At 37.3% G+C, this 18,918-nt stretch overlaps 1 protein-coding gene across 2 annotated transcripts in view; it reads left to right on the top strand.

Moving 5' to 3' along the window:
* Positions 1–5,605, top strand: part of NCKAP1 (NCK associated protein 1) — a 139,838-nt gene extending 134,233 nt beyond the window's left edge. For both annotated transcript variants that reach the window (XM_001369048.5, XM_001369070.5), the window contains 3 exons: positions 1,712–1,821; positions 3,637–3,726; positions 4,692–5,605. In XM_001369048.5, coding sequence (XP_001369085.1) covers positions 1,712–1,821; positions 3,637–3,726; positions 4,692–4,808 — 317 coding nt within the window. In that variant the 3' untranslated portion in view covers positions 4,809–5,605. The remainder of the gene's footprint in view (positions 1–1,711; positions 1,822–3,636; positions 3,727–4,691) is intronic.
* Positions 5,606–18,918: the final 13,313 nt, after the last annotated feature.

Raw genomic sequence — 18,918 nt, 5'->3', positions numbered from 1 at the left:
TTCGCCGCCTGACTGCAAAAACAAAGACAACAGAGAGACTCATCCTGGAATCTCTCTTTGCAGATGACTGTGTTCTCATGGCCCACCAAGAAAATCATCTTCAAACCATTGTGGACAGGTTCTCCACCTCAACAAAACTGTTTGGACTGACTATCAGCCTCAGCAAAACAGAGGTGCTGTTCCAACCTGCACCAGGGAGGCCAACTAACCAGCCTTGCATTACAATCGATGGCACGCAGCTTTCTAATGTCAACACTTTCAAGTACCTGGGCAGCACCATCGCCAACGACGGGTCCCTAGACCACGAGATCAATGCCAGGATCCAAAAGGCCAGCCAGGCACTCGGGCGGCTGCGCTCCAAAGTCCTCCAACACAGTGGTGTAAGTACTGCAACGAAGCTCAAAGTGTATAACGCAATTGTCCTCAGCTCGCTCCTATACAATTATGAGACATGGACACTGTACTGGAAGCACATGAAGCAGTTGGAGCAATTCCACCAAAGCTCCCCTCCGGTCAATCATGAGGATCCGATGGCAGGACCGAATCAACAATCAGGAAGTCCTCGACAGAGCCAACTCCACCAGCATCGAAGTCATGGTCCTCAAAACCCAGCGACGATGGTCTGAACACGTCATCCACATGGACCCACAGTGAATACCAAGACACGTATTCTATGGTGAACTGTCAGCTGGACTCAGGAAACAAGGCCGACCAAAGAAAAGATTCAAGGATCAGCTAAAGTCAAACTTGATGTGGGCTGGCATTACACCAAAGCAACTAGAACTTGCTGCCTCTGACAGAAGCAGCTGGCGAATCCACATTCACCATGCTGCCACCACCTTTGAAGATGAGCGATGTCGACGTCTTGCCACTGCACGTGAACGCCGACACCAGGCCACAGCCGGACCTCCCATAACAACTGGCGTCCCAGGCCCCATGTGCCACAAACTTTGTGCCTCAGTCTTTAGACTCCAAAGCCACATGAGGGTACACCGTAGATGAAACTGCACAAAGACAATAGTCATTCTTGGTCACTGAGAGACTACCACTAGATATATATGTATGTATTGTCAACATGGAAATCTAGAAGTCCCCAGTTTATTTAGTTTGAGGGTAGAAACCCCAGGTTTTGACCTTGTCACAAGAGAGGTTTTCCCCTGAAGGAAGGTCCCACTTTACCAGATAATAGACATCCACTTCAGCTTTGGTGCAGTAGGTAGCACATCAGGCTCGCAAGCTAAAGGTCCTGAGTTCAGTCCTTGAAAGGAGAGTGTGATATACTGGGAAAGGCTTCTGGAGACAAAAGAGCTACTTGACTTCGTATGGGATCTACCTCCCACCTGAAGTGGATGTCTATTGTCTGGTGAAGTGGGACCTTACCTCAGGGGGAAACCTCTCCTGTGACAAGGTCAAAACCTGGAGTTTCTACCCTTAAACTAAATAAACAGGGGACTTCTAGATTTCCATGTTGACAGTATGTATATGTGTATGTATGAAATACTAGTTTTGGCTACATTGTTTGATAATAGGTGAACAAGATGGGCAGACCCTTCAATAATACCTTTGATCATTCCATAATTTTTATATAATTGCATGATCCCTTTACATGTTCTGTAGCCAGTAATTAATCTTTAAGCAATAGTCTTCTAAATATTACTTACCTTTATTAAGTATATGGAATCTATAATAACCTGTCAGCATTTTGGTTTAGGACATTGCAACAACATACATTGCTTGGCAAAAGCCATCAACCAGATTGCTGCAGCATTGTTTACTATTCACAAAGGAAGCATCGAAGATCGCCTTAAAGAATTTTTGGCTGTATGTATTATTTAACTTTTAGAATTCATGATTTAGGAATTTACTTTAAAGTAAGATTCTTAACCTTTCTTTAATGTCATTAACCCTTTTGGATATCTAGTGAAATATGTGGAGCTCCTCTTAGAATAATGGTTTTAAATACGTAAAAATAAGATACAAAGGATTAAAAAGGGAAATAGTTATATTAAGATAACTGTTAAAATAATTAAAAAAAAAACATTTCTAGATTCAACCTTCCAGGTTTAAAAAGAAAACACCCTGCTTTAAAAGAAAATATGAATGCTAAGTCACATGAATAGATTACTTATTTTTCTATAGTCTGAAATTTTAGTGTAAACTATTTTACACTAAGTTTAGGTAAGTTTAGTTAACTATTTTTCAAAGCCCATTTTTTCCCTTATGGAATCTATATTATTTGTGATAGTTTGGTACCACCCCCCACCCCCTACTTCTCTTAGCATCTCAGATTTATCTTTTGCTTATTCTGAAAATTCTTTTTTTGCTTATACATCCTAGATGCCCAGTATGTGAAAAAGGAGGGGACAGAATAACTTAATTTAGGCAACCACATGCTCTTATCTAGAGGCGAGATCTATTTCTTATACATGTGTCTATCCCTTATTGGAATAAAGAGAAAAATTAATGGTAGTAAAGTTGCAAAAGAAATTATTATTTTTTAAAATGCATGAGATCTTTTTTGTTTAAAGAAATTTTTTATTACTCTTGCCCAGACCTAAAAAGGATGGCTAGATTAACCTAAAATGCTTTTTCCTTACTCTTAGTAATAGTTCTTAGCTATGTCAAATCCCCTCCTAACATTTGATTTTAAATACAGTGTCCCAAAGAAAAATATACACCTGAATAGTTCATCATTTTAGGTTACAAAGACAAGGTTGGTTGTTCATTACATTGCAAGTTCATTGAAAAATAACTTCCATTTCAGAATCCATGTTTCTGTTTGAGGGGTTCCATGTTTGAGGGGACCACCTAAGATATAATTTATTAAGTAAATGCTAATATTGTTTATAAGGATATATAAGTTACTCTGAAATTCTCTTCTTATTTTGGCACTTCACATAAAAATTTTGAAAATGTGGGAAGAGATAATTTGTTCATTTAAAAATCCTACCACTTGCATAATTTTTAAAAGATTGAATCTCATAGTCTTCTACATTTTTAGAGCTAAAAATCAAGAATACTGAAATTCTATAAAATTCTTAAGTGTGAAAAATCATTGATTATGTATATTTTTTGTGGAAATACATGAATTAATATTTAAGTAAATCCTCCTAGAATGCAACATATTTGAATGATTACTATCTTTTAAAGTAAAATCAATAAATTATACTGATGAGACTAGATCATAAAATTAAAAGAATCTTAGAAAGACTTAAGGACTTCATATATTGATATAGAATAATGTAAGTAGAACAAAGAAAATAACATACACAGAAAGAAATAATGTAAATACTAAGAATAACAAGAAACTTTAATGCAATTATAACAAACAAGGTTTACCCTAGAGAAGGGAAGAGAAACTCTACCTCTCTTTCAGAGGTAGAGAACTACAGATAACAGACCTTTGCATATACTGTCATATTCAGTTAGAAACAGTGGTTAGTTTTTCCAAACATTCTTTCCTCTCCCTCTCCTTGACTTTCTTAAATTTTTCATTATTTAAAATGATTGGTCACTCAGTAAGGCATATGGGAGGGGTATATTTGGAGATGAGATTAATAGTAGAAAGACAAGGTACTAATAAAAAATGTTTAAAGAAAATAGATCATAAAGAGTAAAATTAAAATTTCTTTTCAGCTTGCATCATCTAGTCTATTGAAAATTGGTCAGGAGACGGATAAAACTACAACAAGGAATAGAGAATCTGTTTATTTACTGCTAGATATGGTAAGTTTGCATTTTGGTTATTTTTAATAATTAAATTTGTTAGATCAGAAGTGGTTTTCAAGAATGTTAATTTTCTCTATATTTTTGTTAATTGCACAAAACTTAAAATTAAAAGCTTTTTTTGACCTTTATACCCATTCCACATTTTATTTTACTGGCATTTTGTAAATTATCCCAATAATAATCAGGTCTTTATTACTTCAACATCAAAACAGTGATTTTGGGTTAAGGCAAATTCAAGGCAGAGTACAAATGTTGGGTCCTCTTTGTCATGTGTATATTTCAAGTTACCTGAAGTTATTTGGAAATATTTGTGGTTTACTGCTTCTTATGGCAGCAAGTTAAAATTTTTTCCCCTGACTTTTATGGTTTTTTCCATTACTTTAAAAACATGCTTTCTATACTTAAGGCATTTGCTCTTTTCTTTGTCTACTCATCAAGAATTTCTTGCCTTTCCTTCTTTGCTTATCCTTAATTTTTCTTATCCTTTAATCAGTAACTTTCCCCCTCATTACTTGAGCCTTTATTAATCTGCTCTAAAGCTCTGTTGTGCTTGGAGCCTGTACCTGACCATTCAGTCTTTTAATTATGTGCTACAGTTTCATGTGTAAGTCTTCTTTCTCTAACTAGATACTTCCATTTAGTAAATATTTATGTCTTAGGGTATGGGCCTTAATCTATGCCTTTTTGTTTTTTTACCTCCATGATGACTAGCACAATGCTGAGCACAGTTTTAGGTACTTGGTAAATACTTGATGGAAAAGTAGTAAATGCGTTTAGCTTTGTACTTGAACATGCTAAATACACAAGTATTTACTATTACACTTTTCTATTCAATTAAAGTAATTAGCACACAAGCTTTCTTATGACATTGGACCATAGAAAAAGATAATTCATAAGCAAAAGCAAATGGTGTATAGTTTCATGAGGAATTTCAGTTCTTATGTACTTCTTATGTTTTTCAGATTGTGCAGGAATCACCATTCCTGACAATGGATCTTTTGGAATCTTGTTTTCCTTATGTCTTGCTGAGAAATGCCTACCATGCTGTCTACAAACAAAGTGTTACATCATCTGCATAAATATCTACGTATTGGAGATAAGCACGCATTTTTGTTGCCTCAGTTTTATCTGTAAACTATGGAACTATTTTATTTTATGGCCTGACAGTTTCGTGGATTATGGACTTTTTTCTTATATACAGTTGTATTTCTGATCAGTGGTTTCTTAATATTGTTGTACTACAATATAAACTTGATTGATTTAGGTTGCACATTCACGAAAATTTTTCCTTTTTCATTTTAGATCATTTATGTTTGACACTACATCAACTATACATTTTTGGTATTTGATAATGCAAATCCATACTTGCTTGTTTATTTCTGAAAAAAATGTATTTAGTGATTATTTTAGATAGTGTTCTAGCTTTCATCTGTGTGTAAATTATTTCATATAGGGAGAGTTCTGATCTATACCCATTGTTATTATTGAAAACCAGAATTGGATGTGCATTTCTGTGAAGTAATGACATTTCTACTTTTTTCTTTATTTTGAAACATTTGCCAAACTGAATAATATGACATGATATAAAATTTAAAATGTAATGGGACTGCTGATAATTAGAAGCAGACCAATCCCCAATATTCTTAAACAGCAGCAAATGTTGTTGTTTGTATAAAGCATAGTGACATTTTTTAGACTAACATCCACAGTGCCCTGTTGGCATTAGCACTACCATTGTATCCTGCTGTATAATAAACATTCTTATGCATTTATCAAATGTTGATAAAATGTTAGCCCTTAACCACTTTTATATGTTTTAAATTTTTAAATTCAAGTGTACCTTCCATAACATAAATAAACACTAGACTGTATCACATTTTGAATGATCTCTTATTTAATTTGGAAATTTCTGAAAATTCATTCTTTAATATAGACATTTTATTATTGGGTAATGTTGTTCAGAGGAGCCATGTGGACAACCATCAGACATATTCTGGCTGTTTGTGTCTTCCTTTAGAGAAATTGCTAGCCTATTGTGGAAGAGGAAGTTCTTCAACAAGAACTCTGGGTACTGATGAAGTCACCAATCTAGTCCAAAACACCCTGTGCTAAATTTTAAAAATTATCGTATTTCAAGATTAAACAGAGAATAAGTTTTTATTTATTAAACACTCCCTTAAAACAAAAATGTCTTCCAATGGTGAAATGATATTCTACTGCTTTAGAAATACATCACTAAAAGAGAAACATGGGTGTCCATTAATCTACGAGTTGTTCCTGTAACCAGATACTTATTTTAACAGGTTAGAAAATAAATGAACATGAAACCAGTGAGAATGCTATTTAAAATTCATGTCAGTCATTATATGTGAAAGAAATAAAAAGAATCCATTAATGTTGGTATTAAATAGGTATGAAAGTTAGATCTTGCTCATTTATCTTGAAGTGACCAGATGTTTTCCTCTTTGATCAGTTTAATGCAAACTACTTTTCAACAGCTTTGTATAGTGCAAAGGGGATCTTATCCCCTCCTCCTCCTGAGTAGCCTAACTGGTCTGTCAGCATATTTCAAAGACTACGGTTACATCTGTGAATGTTCTGTATGTCAATATAAGAGAAGGGACAGGTCTTGTCTGGGCCTTCTTGGATGGAGACAATGCTGGAGAGACAGGTTAAAGAGAGTAAAGGGACTGACTGGCTAGGAGACAGGTAGTCAGAGAACTTAGAGTAAGAAAGAGATTTTAAATTATGCTGATCTACCTTTCCTATTAATAAACTTTATAAAATTAATAACTGGGTAGATATATTAATTTAATTATAATGGCATGGCCACCACATCGGTTTTTTAGGACCTTTACTTCTGAGAGTTTCACGTTTTTGAGTACAGCATAGCGTTTTATTTAGAGAAGGCATTTCAGTTTTCTCATCTGCTTTTATATGTGAAATAAACCTTGGCAGAGAGAGGGAACAGGCTGCTGTTTTTCTCTGATTGGATAGGATTAGATCAGATTGAATCAGTGAGAGAACTTCCTTCCCACACGGCATTCCCCCCTCCCCCCAATAGGGGTGGAGGAGCTTTTTTGCTCAGATAGGACCAGGGACTCTAGAACCTAGTAGGAACTTCACCCCCCCATCCCCCAACCCCCACCCACAGTCACTTTCCACAGAGCCAAACCCACCTTGGTCCTGCTTTGCTCAGCATAGTGCAGCCTGAGGGCTAAGTGTAGCATGTGGGAGTAAGAGCCCCCTTTACCCCCCCCATTCCAAACAGGGCCTGATCCTTTCTGCACAGAAAGAAGGGGATTTTAGGACCAAACAGGACTTTCCATAGTGCTGATAACGCTGTGAAACTGACACAGGGTCCTAGTGCTGCTTCACTTAGCCCAGTGCAGGACGGAGGAACGGATCCTAGGAGTCCTTCCAGGCTGGGGAGTGGGGGGCGGGGGGGAGGGAATTAGAGTTAGGAGCTCCCTGACCCTAAAACCCAGTGCACCCCTCCCCCAAAAAAACCCCAAAAGTTAGGGGCTGGAGCAGAGTTCCTGTGGCAGTTGGGAATTCCCTAGCTCAGTACTTTGAGAACCAGACCTGTATATCCTGGGTTAAAAATCTGGCACTGATTGAATGGGTCATTGGCAGTTACCAGTGCCCCCAACTTTTAAAAGAAACATGTAGCTTTTTACCTCTGACAGAGGTTGGCACATAAGAATAGTGCCAGGTTGAAGGGTGTGTGGAACTGATCACCTTGACAGGGGAGGGGCCCCAGGAGTTAGGAATCTTGAGAAGGAGAAGATTCTGCCTGGGAGTTAGAGTTGAGCTCTCAGTCCAGAGAAGCCGAAGAGAGAAGGTTGAATAAGACTTTCTCCTGAGAGTTACCCCTTTTTCCTGTTCATGACTGGAAATCCTTCTCCCCAACATTTCCTAATTGAAAAAGACTATTGAAGAGAAACCTGAGAAAGGCATTTTGAATCTTTATCAGACTTTACTTCAGCTCCTGTTGCCCTGAGGCTGATCTGTGGCTAAGGGACCAAACCCAGGGTGAGTCAACCTGTCTTTCTCTCAGAGGGCTCAGGCTGCCAAGGCCTGAATTCCCCCCAAACTTGAGGAGGGAGGGGAAAGGGTTTAGATAGAGACAGGGATCCCCCTTCCCCCCACTTTCCTCTTCCATTCTTTCCCTGTTAGGTTTTCCTTTGTGTTATCCTGATTGAGTTAAGTTGACATTAGTTACCTTTTCCCCAAGCTGTGAATCAAGTGTGAGTGAACAGATCAAGGAGACCCTTTGGTCTCGAGTAGCAGAGGGGGGACACTAGGGACAAGAGCGAATCTGGGAGAGCAGCCTTAGCTAAGTAGGGAAGGCAGAAGAGGAAAAATCTTCAAACCCTCACTTTTCTCTCTGAGCCAACCCTAAACATCAGCTGTTTCCCCTGAACCCTGCTTTGAGAAGGGAGGTTCTTCTCTCTTTACCCCCCCTCTATACTGAAAGACTGAACCCCTCGGTTACAACTAAACAACCCCTGGAATACAGGGGAGAGGAAGGACTAGATCTTTCTCTCTCCCTTCCCCTGCTCTCCACATTCCTTCTGACTGCCTATTTTCTCTAAGCATATCAAAAGCCACACCATGGGGTTTTTTTTTCTCTCTTCCTTTATCTCCCTGCTTGTTTAGATAAGGCCTAACTGCAAGTGTGTTCCACTCTACACACAATTATAGCGCCACCTACTGTTGAGAATTAAAACTGCGTGAAATTTTAAAAAAACCTTCCCTACAGTTACTACTATCCAAAATGCTGATATTAAATTGTATACATTTAAATAAAAGGATTATTAATAGTTAAATAATAATATTGAATTAAAAACCAAATTTGTAAAATTGAACAAAGCCAAAATTAAGTCAAATTAATTAAATGCAATATTGATAAATACTTTTAGAATACAATAGTATTAATAATACTATCAATAACAAAAATTAATTTTCAATAACTTATTAGTCACTATTATTATTGATAATTGAGATTTTATTTATAATTATTAATTAACAATAATTATTAATACATATTGATTATTAATGATGATTATACTAAATACACATCCATTATTAGTATTATTGCTGCGCAACAATTATTTAGTTCCTTATATTAGCTTATTATTTTTAAACCTACTCTCATTGCCTTCCACAATAACATTGAAGAAATTTGTGGTTTTTTTTTTATGTTTTAGGAAATTTTCATTGCTTAAGCTGACCATTTAGCAATACTCAGACTAGCTTAAATAGGCAGATTAAAGCCAGACAGACTAGACAATATGGGAAATACTGCAACAAATCAAGGGGAAATCAGGAAATATTCCTCCAGATTCATCCCTGCATGAATTTTTTAATTGTTAGGGTGATCCTAATCTTCCTAAGGAGAATTGGATGACCAAGAAGGAGGCTAAATTTTGTAAAGCCTGGATGAACAAATCTTCCTCTTCCTGAACTTTTGATTAGATCTAGCATGAAACATATCCCACCTGGCCTATGAGAGGTTTCTCCTCACTGACCCAAACCAGGACTTGAACCCTTCAGCTCCTCTCCCTGTCAGACCTTGCTCATTCCCCACCCCTCCCAATCTGTCTCTCTACCCTCTCTTACCATTGTACTAATAATACCCTTCTAATTACCCAGTACCTGCCCATCTTCCCTATCCTCCCCTGTACCATCCCTACTACTTTATTTTTCTTGACAATCCTTTTCCCTACCCTCCTCTGGATCGATCTCACCCACCTTATTATGACTCCTCTACACCTCACCCATCCTACTCCTCTCCCTATGGCTCCTCCTCTGGACCTCACCCATCCTACTCCTCTCTGTTCCAGCCTCACCCCGACCATGTCCACCCCGGCCCCACCCCCATTCTTCACCCCTCCCCCAGCCCCAACACTGATTTTTTAGCCCTGCCTCCCCACCACCCAACCAGCTCTTCCCTCTCCATTCATGCACCCTACCCTCTTCCCCTACTAACCTCACTACAACCCACTCCATTGAACTCCAGAAAACAGGCCAAACAGATGATTCAAATAAAGGTCTTTTTCTTCTAAGGGATGTATGTCCCTATGTATAACTGTGACTGTAAAAAATGTGAATTTCAAAACTGTGAATTGCCAAAACTGTAAAGATGATTTTTAGTGTCTTGATTTAAAATAAAAAATAAGTGGTCGCCATGGGAAAATTCCCAAATATGAAAATACCCAAGTCAGCTGGGTTTTTATGGAGATTTTAATTAATACAAATGAAGGAATTAAGGGAAGGGAGAGAGACAGAGTAAGAGGAAATAGTAGGAAAGGGCCTAGGCCTGAGCCTTAAGAGACCAGTTAGTCTTTACTCACTCACCACAAGGTCATTCCAAGCATCCTTGACTACGAACCCCTGAACTGAGTTCAGACAGCTCCTTTTAAAGAGAAATTTCTCTGTCACCTCCCCTAAATTTTCACATCTACCAATCACAGTAGATGTTTTCCACAGGACTGTCCATTCTTAATTCTCATCTTCTTTTGTTATCACCTTCCCTGAGTAGACTAAAACTTCACACCTCTTGCTAAGCTTGCCCTTTGTAAGTTGCTTGACTTTTTAGTGATTAATTTAACCTTTATAGGTACTTAGTACCCTTTTGTATTAGATCTAAAAATAGACCTAGCTTAAGGGTTTTTGCTCCACTATAAATATGAGTTGGGGACTTTTCATTGTTCAGTAAGGAGTTTACAACTTTATCTTCTCCTAAGGTATACCTAAGTATGGGTGGAGTAATGTAAAGTTCCCAATACATTCCTGATCAAGTACCTTCATTTGTTACAATAAGGGAATAGCCTTAACCAAATGTTCTAAGGTAGAGTCTGAGCAGTTTTAAGATTCACATAACAGACATGGAGATTTAGTAAACATTAGACAACATACACCTTTTTCTCCATAGGACATTGAGATATTCAAAGAAAAATTACCTTCCTCTGAATCAGAGCCTATGTTCCTCATAAATAAGGTTGAGAGCATTCTGCACATATAATCCCACATTGGATTGATGTAAGATTGGCTCCAGACTTTGCTAATGGAAAGGGAAGGAATGAGATTCTCTTGTTAATCAGGTCCAGAGAGAGGGAACAACTCATTGGTCAACTGAAGATCCTAAATGGAACCCAAATTCAGAGCAAGATTACTTATGTTAGGATAGGATTTTGGGATAAGGAAAACACAAAAGAAAAAACATAAAAATCTACTTTATTGTTTTGGAAGGGAAAGGATTTTTTTTTATGGATTTACTTATGCGTATTCTTATTTAAAAAAAACTAACTTAACTAGGCTAACTAGGCTACTAAACTAAAACTTAACCAAATGCCCAAATCTTACTCTGCAGAGGTCCAAAAAAAACCCCAAAACAGTTAGAGCCAGGATTTGTTGTTATATGTCCAAGAAAGTCCTGATGTCCATGTGAGACTGAATGCTGCCAGCAGCTAGATATAGGAACCCTTCCTCAGTTCAACACAGGGAAATCATCTTCAAGCCTTCCTCCCAACTCAGGAGACCAGAAGAAAATTAGTTGGGGCAAGATGGAATCTTCCCAGATGCTGCAGCTCAGGCTCCCATGTGACCCTTGGTCACATGACAATCATATCTAGATTTGCTTTTTTCAGTTTTGAAAATTACAAACCTTTTCATCCTTTACCACAATTACAACTATGCCAGGCTAGAAATACATTGCTAAAAGCAATGAGAGCCTGTTCTGATAGGCCTGGTACATGCACTAAATTTGAAAATCTTAAGCAAGATGACAATGAAAACCCCTCTCAGTTTATGTATAGGCTTATTGAGCTGGGAGGAAAATACATAGAATTGGATCTTGATAGGGAAAGGGATGTTAGACAAATCAGAATACAATTTGTAGAAGAATTGAAAAGTGTCAGTTTATGCTTTTGAGAGACAGAAGGAAAAGGAGAACACTGAGTTAGTGGAAACATTAAGGAAGGAAATAAAGGAATTAACTGCTAAATAGGAGAGAAGGATAAAGAGAACACTTCTTTAGTAGAGACATTGAGGAAGAAAATAAAAGAATTAACTGAAACAGTTGAAAAGGCAAAGCAAGGAGAGATCATAGCTCCATTACATGAATCCACAAAACAACTACTAACATGTGATTTTGTGGAAAAGTGGGTCTTATAATTATGAATTGTAAGAAGAGAAATCAGGAAAATAGAAATAGAAGTTTCAGGAATAATGATATTGAAAGGAGGAATAGTTATTTGAATGGGGCAAATCAAAACACACCCAAACATCTGTACTCAACATGGGAACTCCCCTCAGTATGGGGGATCCCAGAGGTGTGGACAAAGGAATTTAGATGAATGATGGTACTTGGGAGAGGAAGGAACCTCAAAAAGTCTGGAGGTGAATTTTAAGCCTTTTCAGACTCCATTGCCTTAATGATGTTAACTGTTTTCAGTTTGTTCCCCTCCCCAGAATGAAGAAGTCTCTGTAACACAATTCTAAATATGAGATGTATGTAATTTACTGTTAACCACTTCATAAGTTATCAAAATTGAAATATCCTGCTACTCTGTCTTTATTTGTACCTCCCCTGTGATTGTACTGAAGAATATATCATTGTAGAAAGCCCATGAATGGCCTTTTATTCCTTTTTTGCCTCTGTAAATTGTCACTCCATCAAACTGGTTTCAACCTGTATACAAGTTTTGGAGAATTTAATTATCTAATAATTTAAATTGATTTTCATGAGTCGTCAGAAGTGATTTTTCAGATATGTGGGAGCATCCCTACCTCTGACTGATCATTTGCCTGCCTCTGAGTTGTTTGTAACAAGAGATAAGGGTCCATTTGTAGTTGCAATGACATTGTTGTATTTTTCCATCTCTGCATTTATTGAAAATGTAATAGATGACACACCTGAAGTGATTTTCACTTTTTAGTCCTCAACTCCACGTAAAAATGGTTGGGCCATATTAGAGACAGTTCTGTTACAGTTACAGTCTCATACTAAGATGGAGGGAGGGAGGTGCCTAAGTGGCTTAGTTACCCTGTAATGTGTTATAATCTCATCCGGGAGGTGGGAATGATTTTTCCTGTGAAGCTTCAAAATGGATTGCAATATAGAGGTTTATCTGGTTTCTCTCCTACCAAATTTTGGAATGATGATAATACTAGACTTTTTTGAAAGATGTCTCATCTAAGGTTGAAAGATTGACTAAGTCTGTAGAACATGTGACAAATATTCATGCTTTCCTAGGTTTTTTAATGACACACAGCAAGTAGCTATAGAGACTCATGTGAATCCAAGTGATAGCTGGTGGAACCTCTCATGGCTGCAAGGAACGGGTTTGTTTGTAGTTATCCTCAAATGGTCTCTTATAATTTTGGGGATTTTGGTACTTCTTAGAATCTGTATTAGTTGTTGTTCTACTGGATCCTGGCCAAGTTAAGAGGGAATTAGATCTCATTTTTGAGTGAGCAACCTTTGTGTTCTGCCTCTGCTTGGCTAACATAATGTCACATGAAATGTGAACTATGGGTTATGATTTTTAAATTATTTTTTCTCTTTATATTCACAATAAAATATTTGATTTTTTTCTTTTTTTTTTCCTGTCCTTGGTGATACTTGAAATACATGGAATCAGTATTAGTGTTTTTGACTTGAAGGATAAAGTTTACAGTATAAGTTTACAATATCCATTGGCCCTAATAACTGTGTAAGAGAGGAAAGCTGATTCATCATACTGGAAGACCAACTCAAGCGGGGGAAGGACAGGAAGGGAGAGAACTTCAGAGAAGGAACAGAGGAACTGAGATCTAAGCATTTGAACTCATTTCTCTTTGGGAAGCCCACCTGGAGGTTGATCTGAGTGAACCTCTGAGCGCTGGTTATCATTCTGGGAATCCAGACCCCCCTGAATCCAGCAAAAGACAATGGGAGCAGATAGGACTTTTGATATAAAGCTGTCCACCCCAGGAAGATTTCCTCTCTATCCCTCTAAACAGTCCTTGAATTTAATATCATTGTTAAGACAGTTAGGAGTCAGAACAGCTCTCACTACTGATCCCAAAGGGTCAGTCAGACAAAGTCTGACCCTGCAAGACTTGGGGAAAAGGGGCTCAATTATTATCTTTATGGACTTCTTATTTCCCACCTTTCCATAGATTTATCCCACTAACTCACTTGCCCTACCTTTCATTTGTTTCTTTAGAACAAATAGTTGTTTACCAGATCAAGTGCCTGGTTCATAAGTCCAAGAAAGAAGACTTGGAGTTTTGGGGGAGGAAAGTTACCTGTCTCTTCTCAGAGAGGGAGAAGCTGTCTGTCTTGTACTTTATTTCAGCCTAGTCTCTGAGGGAATAGTAACCTGTGATTCTGAAGGCAACCAGAGTGGGGTTTACAGGGAAAGAGAGAGGGAAACCAATCTGTCCCCTCTCTCTACCTTTTGGCTCCATTCCATCTCTACAACACTCTGCTTCTGAATTCAGTGGTGGGGCACTCCATCCCTTTCTCCCCCTCCATTACAGTGGCACCCCAGAATACAAGAGAAAGCCAAGTCCAGGCCAAAGGTCAGAAAGAGACAATATCTCAAATACTTAACATTTCTGATGCTGTAGCCTGATATACCTAGAAGATTCCTTACTAGCTTAGAGCTTCCAAACTCCAACCTAGTGTCTCTGCAATTACCTCCAAGAAATCAGTCCAAGGGGCACTTGCACATCCATCCAGGGGAATACAGAGAGAAGCTGTATGATGTCACCAGTATCCCTCATCCTCTACCCAAAACAGAATCTTCCCAAGGGGAAGAAGGAAGAAGGTGGCACCCCACTGAGAATACAGCTTGTAGTTTCTGGTGCAAGCTCAGAGGAAATGCCAAAATGAATGTAGCATCTAACCTCAGACTGCTAATTGAAGCAACCCAAGACCTCAGAGAAGGAGAAGCCCTATCCTTGGTACTGAAATAAAGCATTGCAGATTGCTTCTGGAAGGAAGGGAAAAAAACATCTTCAAGAACTATTGTCAAGGGGAAACAGACATTGTCCTAGTTGCCAGAACAGAGAGAGATAGGGAAAGAACCATGGTTCCATGCTTCTCATGTTAAACACCACTTTGCCTCAACTAGCCCAGGAGAAATTGATACAGAAATTGCCCCAGAACACACACAAGATGCTGTGAATTTTAAGACTATTTCACCCTAATCAGACCGTACTTTAGAAGAACTGATTTAGCTATTTCCTGATCAATAACAATAGATACTTGGACTAACAGAATCAGGTCTTGAGAACTCTACATTTCTCCACCCTCCTTAGTTTAACAAGATTAGTAAGGTCTGCACCAAACTCAAGGATTAAGTATCTGAGAAAAATGGCCTTCAACAGACATGTGCAGAAAAAGCGGACAGACCCCTGGGCTGTCCTAAATCAAGCTAAGTTATGATTGGTAGATGTCTATGAACATGCTGTATGTCAATATAAGAGAGGGGCAGGTCTTGTCTGGGTCTTCTTGGACAGACACAATGCTGGAGAGACAGATAAAGAGAGAGAAGGGACTGGCTGGCTAAGAGACGTGGTTGGAGGACTAAGAGTAAGAAAGAGATTTTAAACTATGCTGATCTAACTTTCCTACTAATAAACTTTATAAAATTAGTAACTGGGTTGATGTATTAATTTAGTTATAACAATATCTATATATTACATAGTCTCTGTTCTCAGATGCTGCTTATGTACACATTGGTAAATATATAAAAAGAAGTATTGCATCCTCATCGGTTTTAAAAATTTCTCTTTGTTAAGAAGTTTACTAGATGGTCCATAAGAATATCACATTATATTTGTTTATTTCATGATTTGTCTAAGCAGAAAATAGTTGATGTGCTATTTGAAAATGTATTTTGTAGTGCTGCAAGGTTAAAAAAAGTTTCCATATTTATTCATGTGTTAGACCCCAAACAGCTTCATTTTAGTAAACTATTGTACCTATTGAGCTATTGTACCTATCATGAATGACTGCTTGGCCTTTCTTCATGTCAAAGATCCAGAATTCCCATGGAATCTATTTGAAAAGTAAAAAAAATGTCTTAATATTTTTAGTTTTGGTGAGTCCATTAAGAAACTTACCAGTCAAGTGATACAAACTATTATTTCCTTTGTTACCCTGTTATTTACTTATTTTTATCAGGTTAATATTTGTGGAATAAAATGAAGGCAGCTCTAAGTGGTGCAGGGGAATGGTACTAGGCTTTAGTTCAAATCCTACCTCAGACAAATTCTGACAATGTGACCTTGTGCTGTGACCTAACATGGTAGCTAAGGAGGCCACAGGGTGGCCCTTGGCAAGATGTGATTGTCTACTCAGTCCCCCTTACATGACCTCTCTCATCAATACCATTTACCTATGAATTGGTATGTTTACTATTCCCCCTAGTCTCAAAAGGAATAATGCAAGAGCAAAATACCTGTACCCTAATTCTCTAAAACATCACCAAAAGATCAGACCCTTAAACCCAATCCCAAAAGACTATAATGGATTAACTTTTACTTACGTACATAATCCCCTGTGAAACCACAGCTACATGCCAAACCCAAAACTTTCCCACTCACAGAAACCTATTCTCATGGAGCCAACACATAAATCAATCATAGAGTACCATACAATAGGTACAAGTACATCAAGCTTCAATATACCCCAGTGACTCGATTATACAAATCAGTAACTCAGGAACTCCCTAGTAAAGAAATGACCAGTCTAAATTTGAATTGTGTTCGCAGTACCCCTCATACCTCAATGGTATGATTGTTGAATTGTCTTTTAAGATCTGTTGATTAATTATTCCATTTTATTAAAAGCAATAAGTAATTTTCCTTGATTGTAAGCTCAACACTTCTCACAGGGTAATGAGAAAACTAAGCCACCTGTGACAAAATCATTTATCTTGTGTGCAACCTTTTATTCTATCTGTAATCGCAATACAAGAATATAGAATGTTAATCAAGTGATTTGTTAAAAGTCAATGTATCACTTTTCCAATTATCTCTCTTTGAACATGTGTGTTAGGTAATGTATCTGTGTGCCAAGAAAATGGGTATAAAAATAAACTCTAGGCCTGGGAATGGCAGAGCAGCTATCAGATGCAAAGCAGTCCCATGGTCGTAATGATTAAGCTGTCTTCCATTTGTTGTTTTTTTGACAGATCGTTCGTCACCTGTTGGGAAACCCTGGAGTCATGAGCAAGGGTTGACTTTGCCTACGACAACCTTGGGCAAATTATTTGATTTCTCGAAGTCTCAGTTTCTTCATCTTCATAATGGGACAACAATAGGCCCTGTCTCAGGGTTTTTATAAGAATCAAATGAGATAACGTATAAAACACTTTGCACACTTAAATGTTGGCTAACTACTAATTATAAGCTTGTTTGATAGGGAAATGGTAATTTTCCATTGCCATAAATTAAATGTCCCAAATTCTAGGCATTGTGAAACCAGAAGATAGGCTTCTACCATTTCTATTACAGTATGAATCATGTGAGCAATTTGAATTAGTCATCAATATGTTTCCTAATGATTCATATCAAATTACCTTTGAAAAGGAACATAGTTTTAAGTTGTAAGCTTTTAAAAGTAGAAACCAAGGAGTTCTACCAAATTCCTTTAATGACACAAATATGGTACTGATTCCAAAACCAGGCAGGTCAAAAACAGAGAAAGAAAACTATAGACCAATCTCTCTAATGAACATAGATGCAAAAATCTTGAATAGAATACTAGCAAAAAGATTCCAGCAAGTGATCATGAGGATTATTCATTATGACCAGGGAAGATTTATGCCAGGAATGCAAGGGTGGTTCAATATTAGGAAAACCATCCACATAATTGACCAGATTAACAAACAAACTGACAAAAATCACATGATTATTTCAATAGATGCAGAAAAAGCCTTTGACAAAATACAACACTCATTCCTATTGAAAACACTAGAAAGTATAGGAACAAAAGGGCCTTTCCTAAAAATAATGAACAATATAGATCTAAAACTATCAGCAAACATCATCTGCAATGGGGATAAACTAGAAGCCTTCCCAATAAGATCAGGAGTGAAACAAGGATGCCCATTATCACTTCTATCATATAACATTGTACTAGAAACACTAGCAGTAGGAATTAGAGAATAAAAAGAAATTGAAGGTATTAAAATAGGCAATGAGGAGACCAAGCTATCACTCTTTTCAGATGATATGATAGTCTACTTAAAGAATCCTAGAGAATCAACTAGAAAGGTAGTAGAAATAATCAACAACTTTAGCAAAGTTGCGAGATACAAAATAAACCCACATAAGTCTTCAGCATTTCTACATATTTCCAACACATCTCAACAGTAAGAATTAGAAAGAGAAATTCCATTTAAAATCACCCAAGACAATATAAAATACTTAGGAATCTAACGGCCGAGACAAACACAGGAACTATATGAACACAACTACAAGACACTCCACACAATTCAAACTAGATCTAAACAACTGGAAAAACATCGACTGCTCGTGGGTAGGACAAGCAAACATAATAAAAATGACCATCCTACCCAAATTAATTTACTTATTTAGTGTCATACCCATTGAACTACCAAAAAACTTTTTTACTGAATTAGAAAAAACCATAACAAAGTTCATTTGGAGGAACAAAAGATCAAAGATATCCAGGGAAATAATGAAAAAAAAAATGAGAAGGAAGGTGTCCTTGAAGTCCCAGATGTCAAACTATACTATAAAGCAGTGGTCATCAAAACCATATGGTACTGACTAAGAGACAGAAGGGAGGATCAGTGGAATAAATTTGGGGTAAGTGACCTCAGCAAGACTGTCTGACTATTGATTAATGATTAGCCCAAATATTCCAGCTTTTGGGACCAAAATCCACTATTTGATAAAAACTGCTAGGAAAATTGGAAGAGTATATGAGAGAGATTAGGTTTGGATCAACATCTCACACCCTACACCAAGATAAACTCAGAATGGGTGAATGACTTGAATATAAAGAAGGAAACTATAAGTAAATTAGTTGAACACAGAATAGTATACATGTCCGATCTTTGGAAAAGGAAAGATTTTAAGACCAAGCAAGAGTTAGAAAAAATCTCAAAATGTAAAATAAATAATTTTGATTAAATTAAATTAAAAAGGGTTTTGTAC

Source organism: Monodelphis domestica, chromosome 4, assembly GCF_027887165.1.
Source record: "Monodelphis domestica isolate mMonDom1 chromosome 4, mMonDom1.pri, whole genome shotgun sequence".
NCBI classification, from domain to species: Eukaryota; Metazoa; Chordata; class Mammalia; order Didelphimorphia; family Didelphidae; genus Monodelphis; species Monodelphis domestica.
This window is presented reverse-complemented; position numbering and strand designations above follow the sequence as displayed.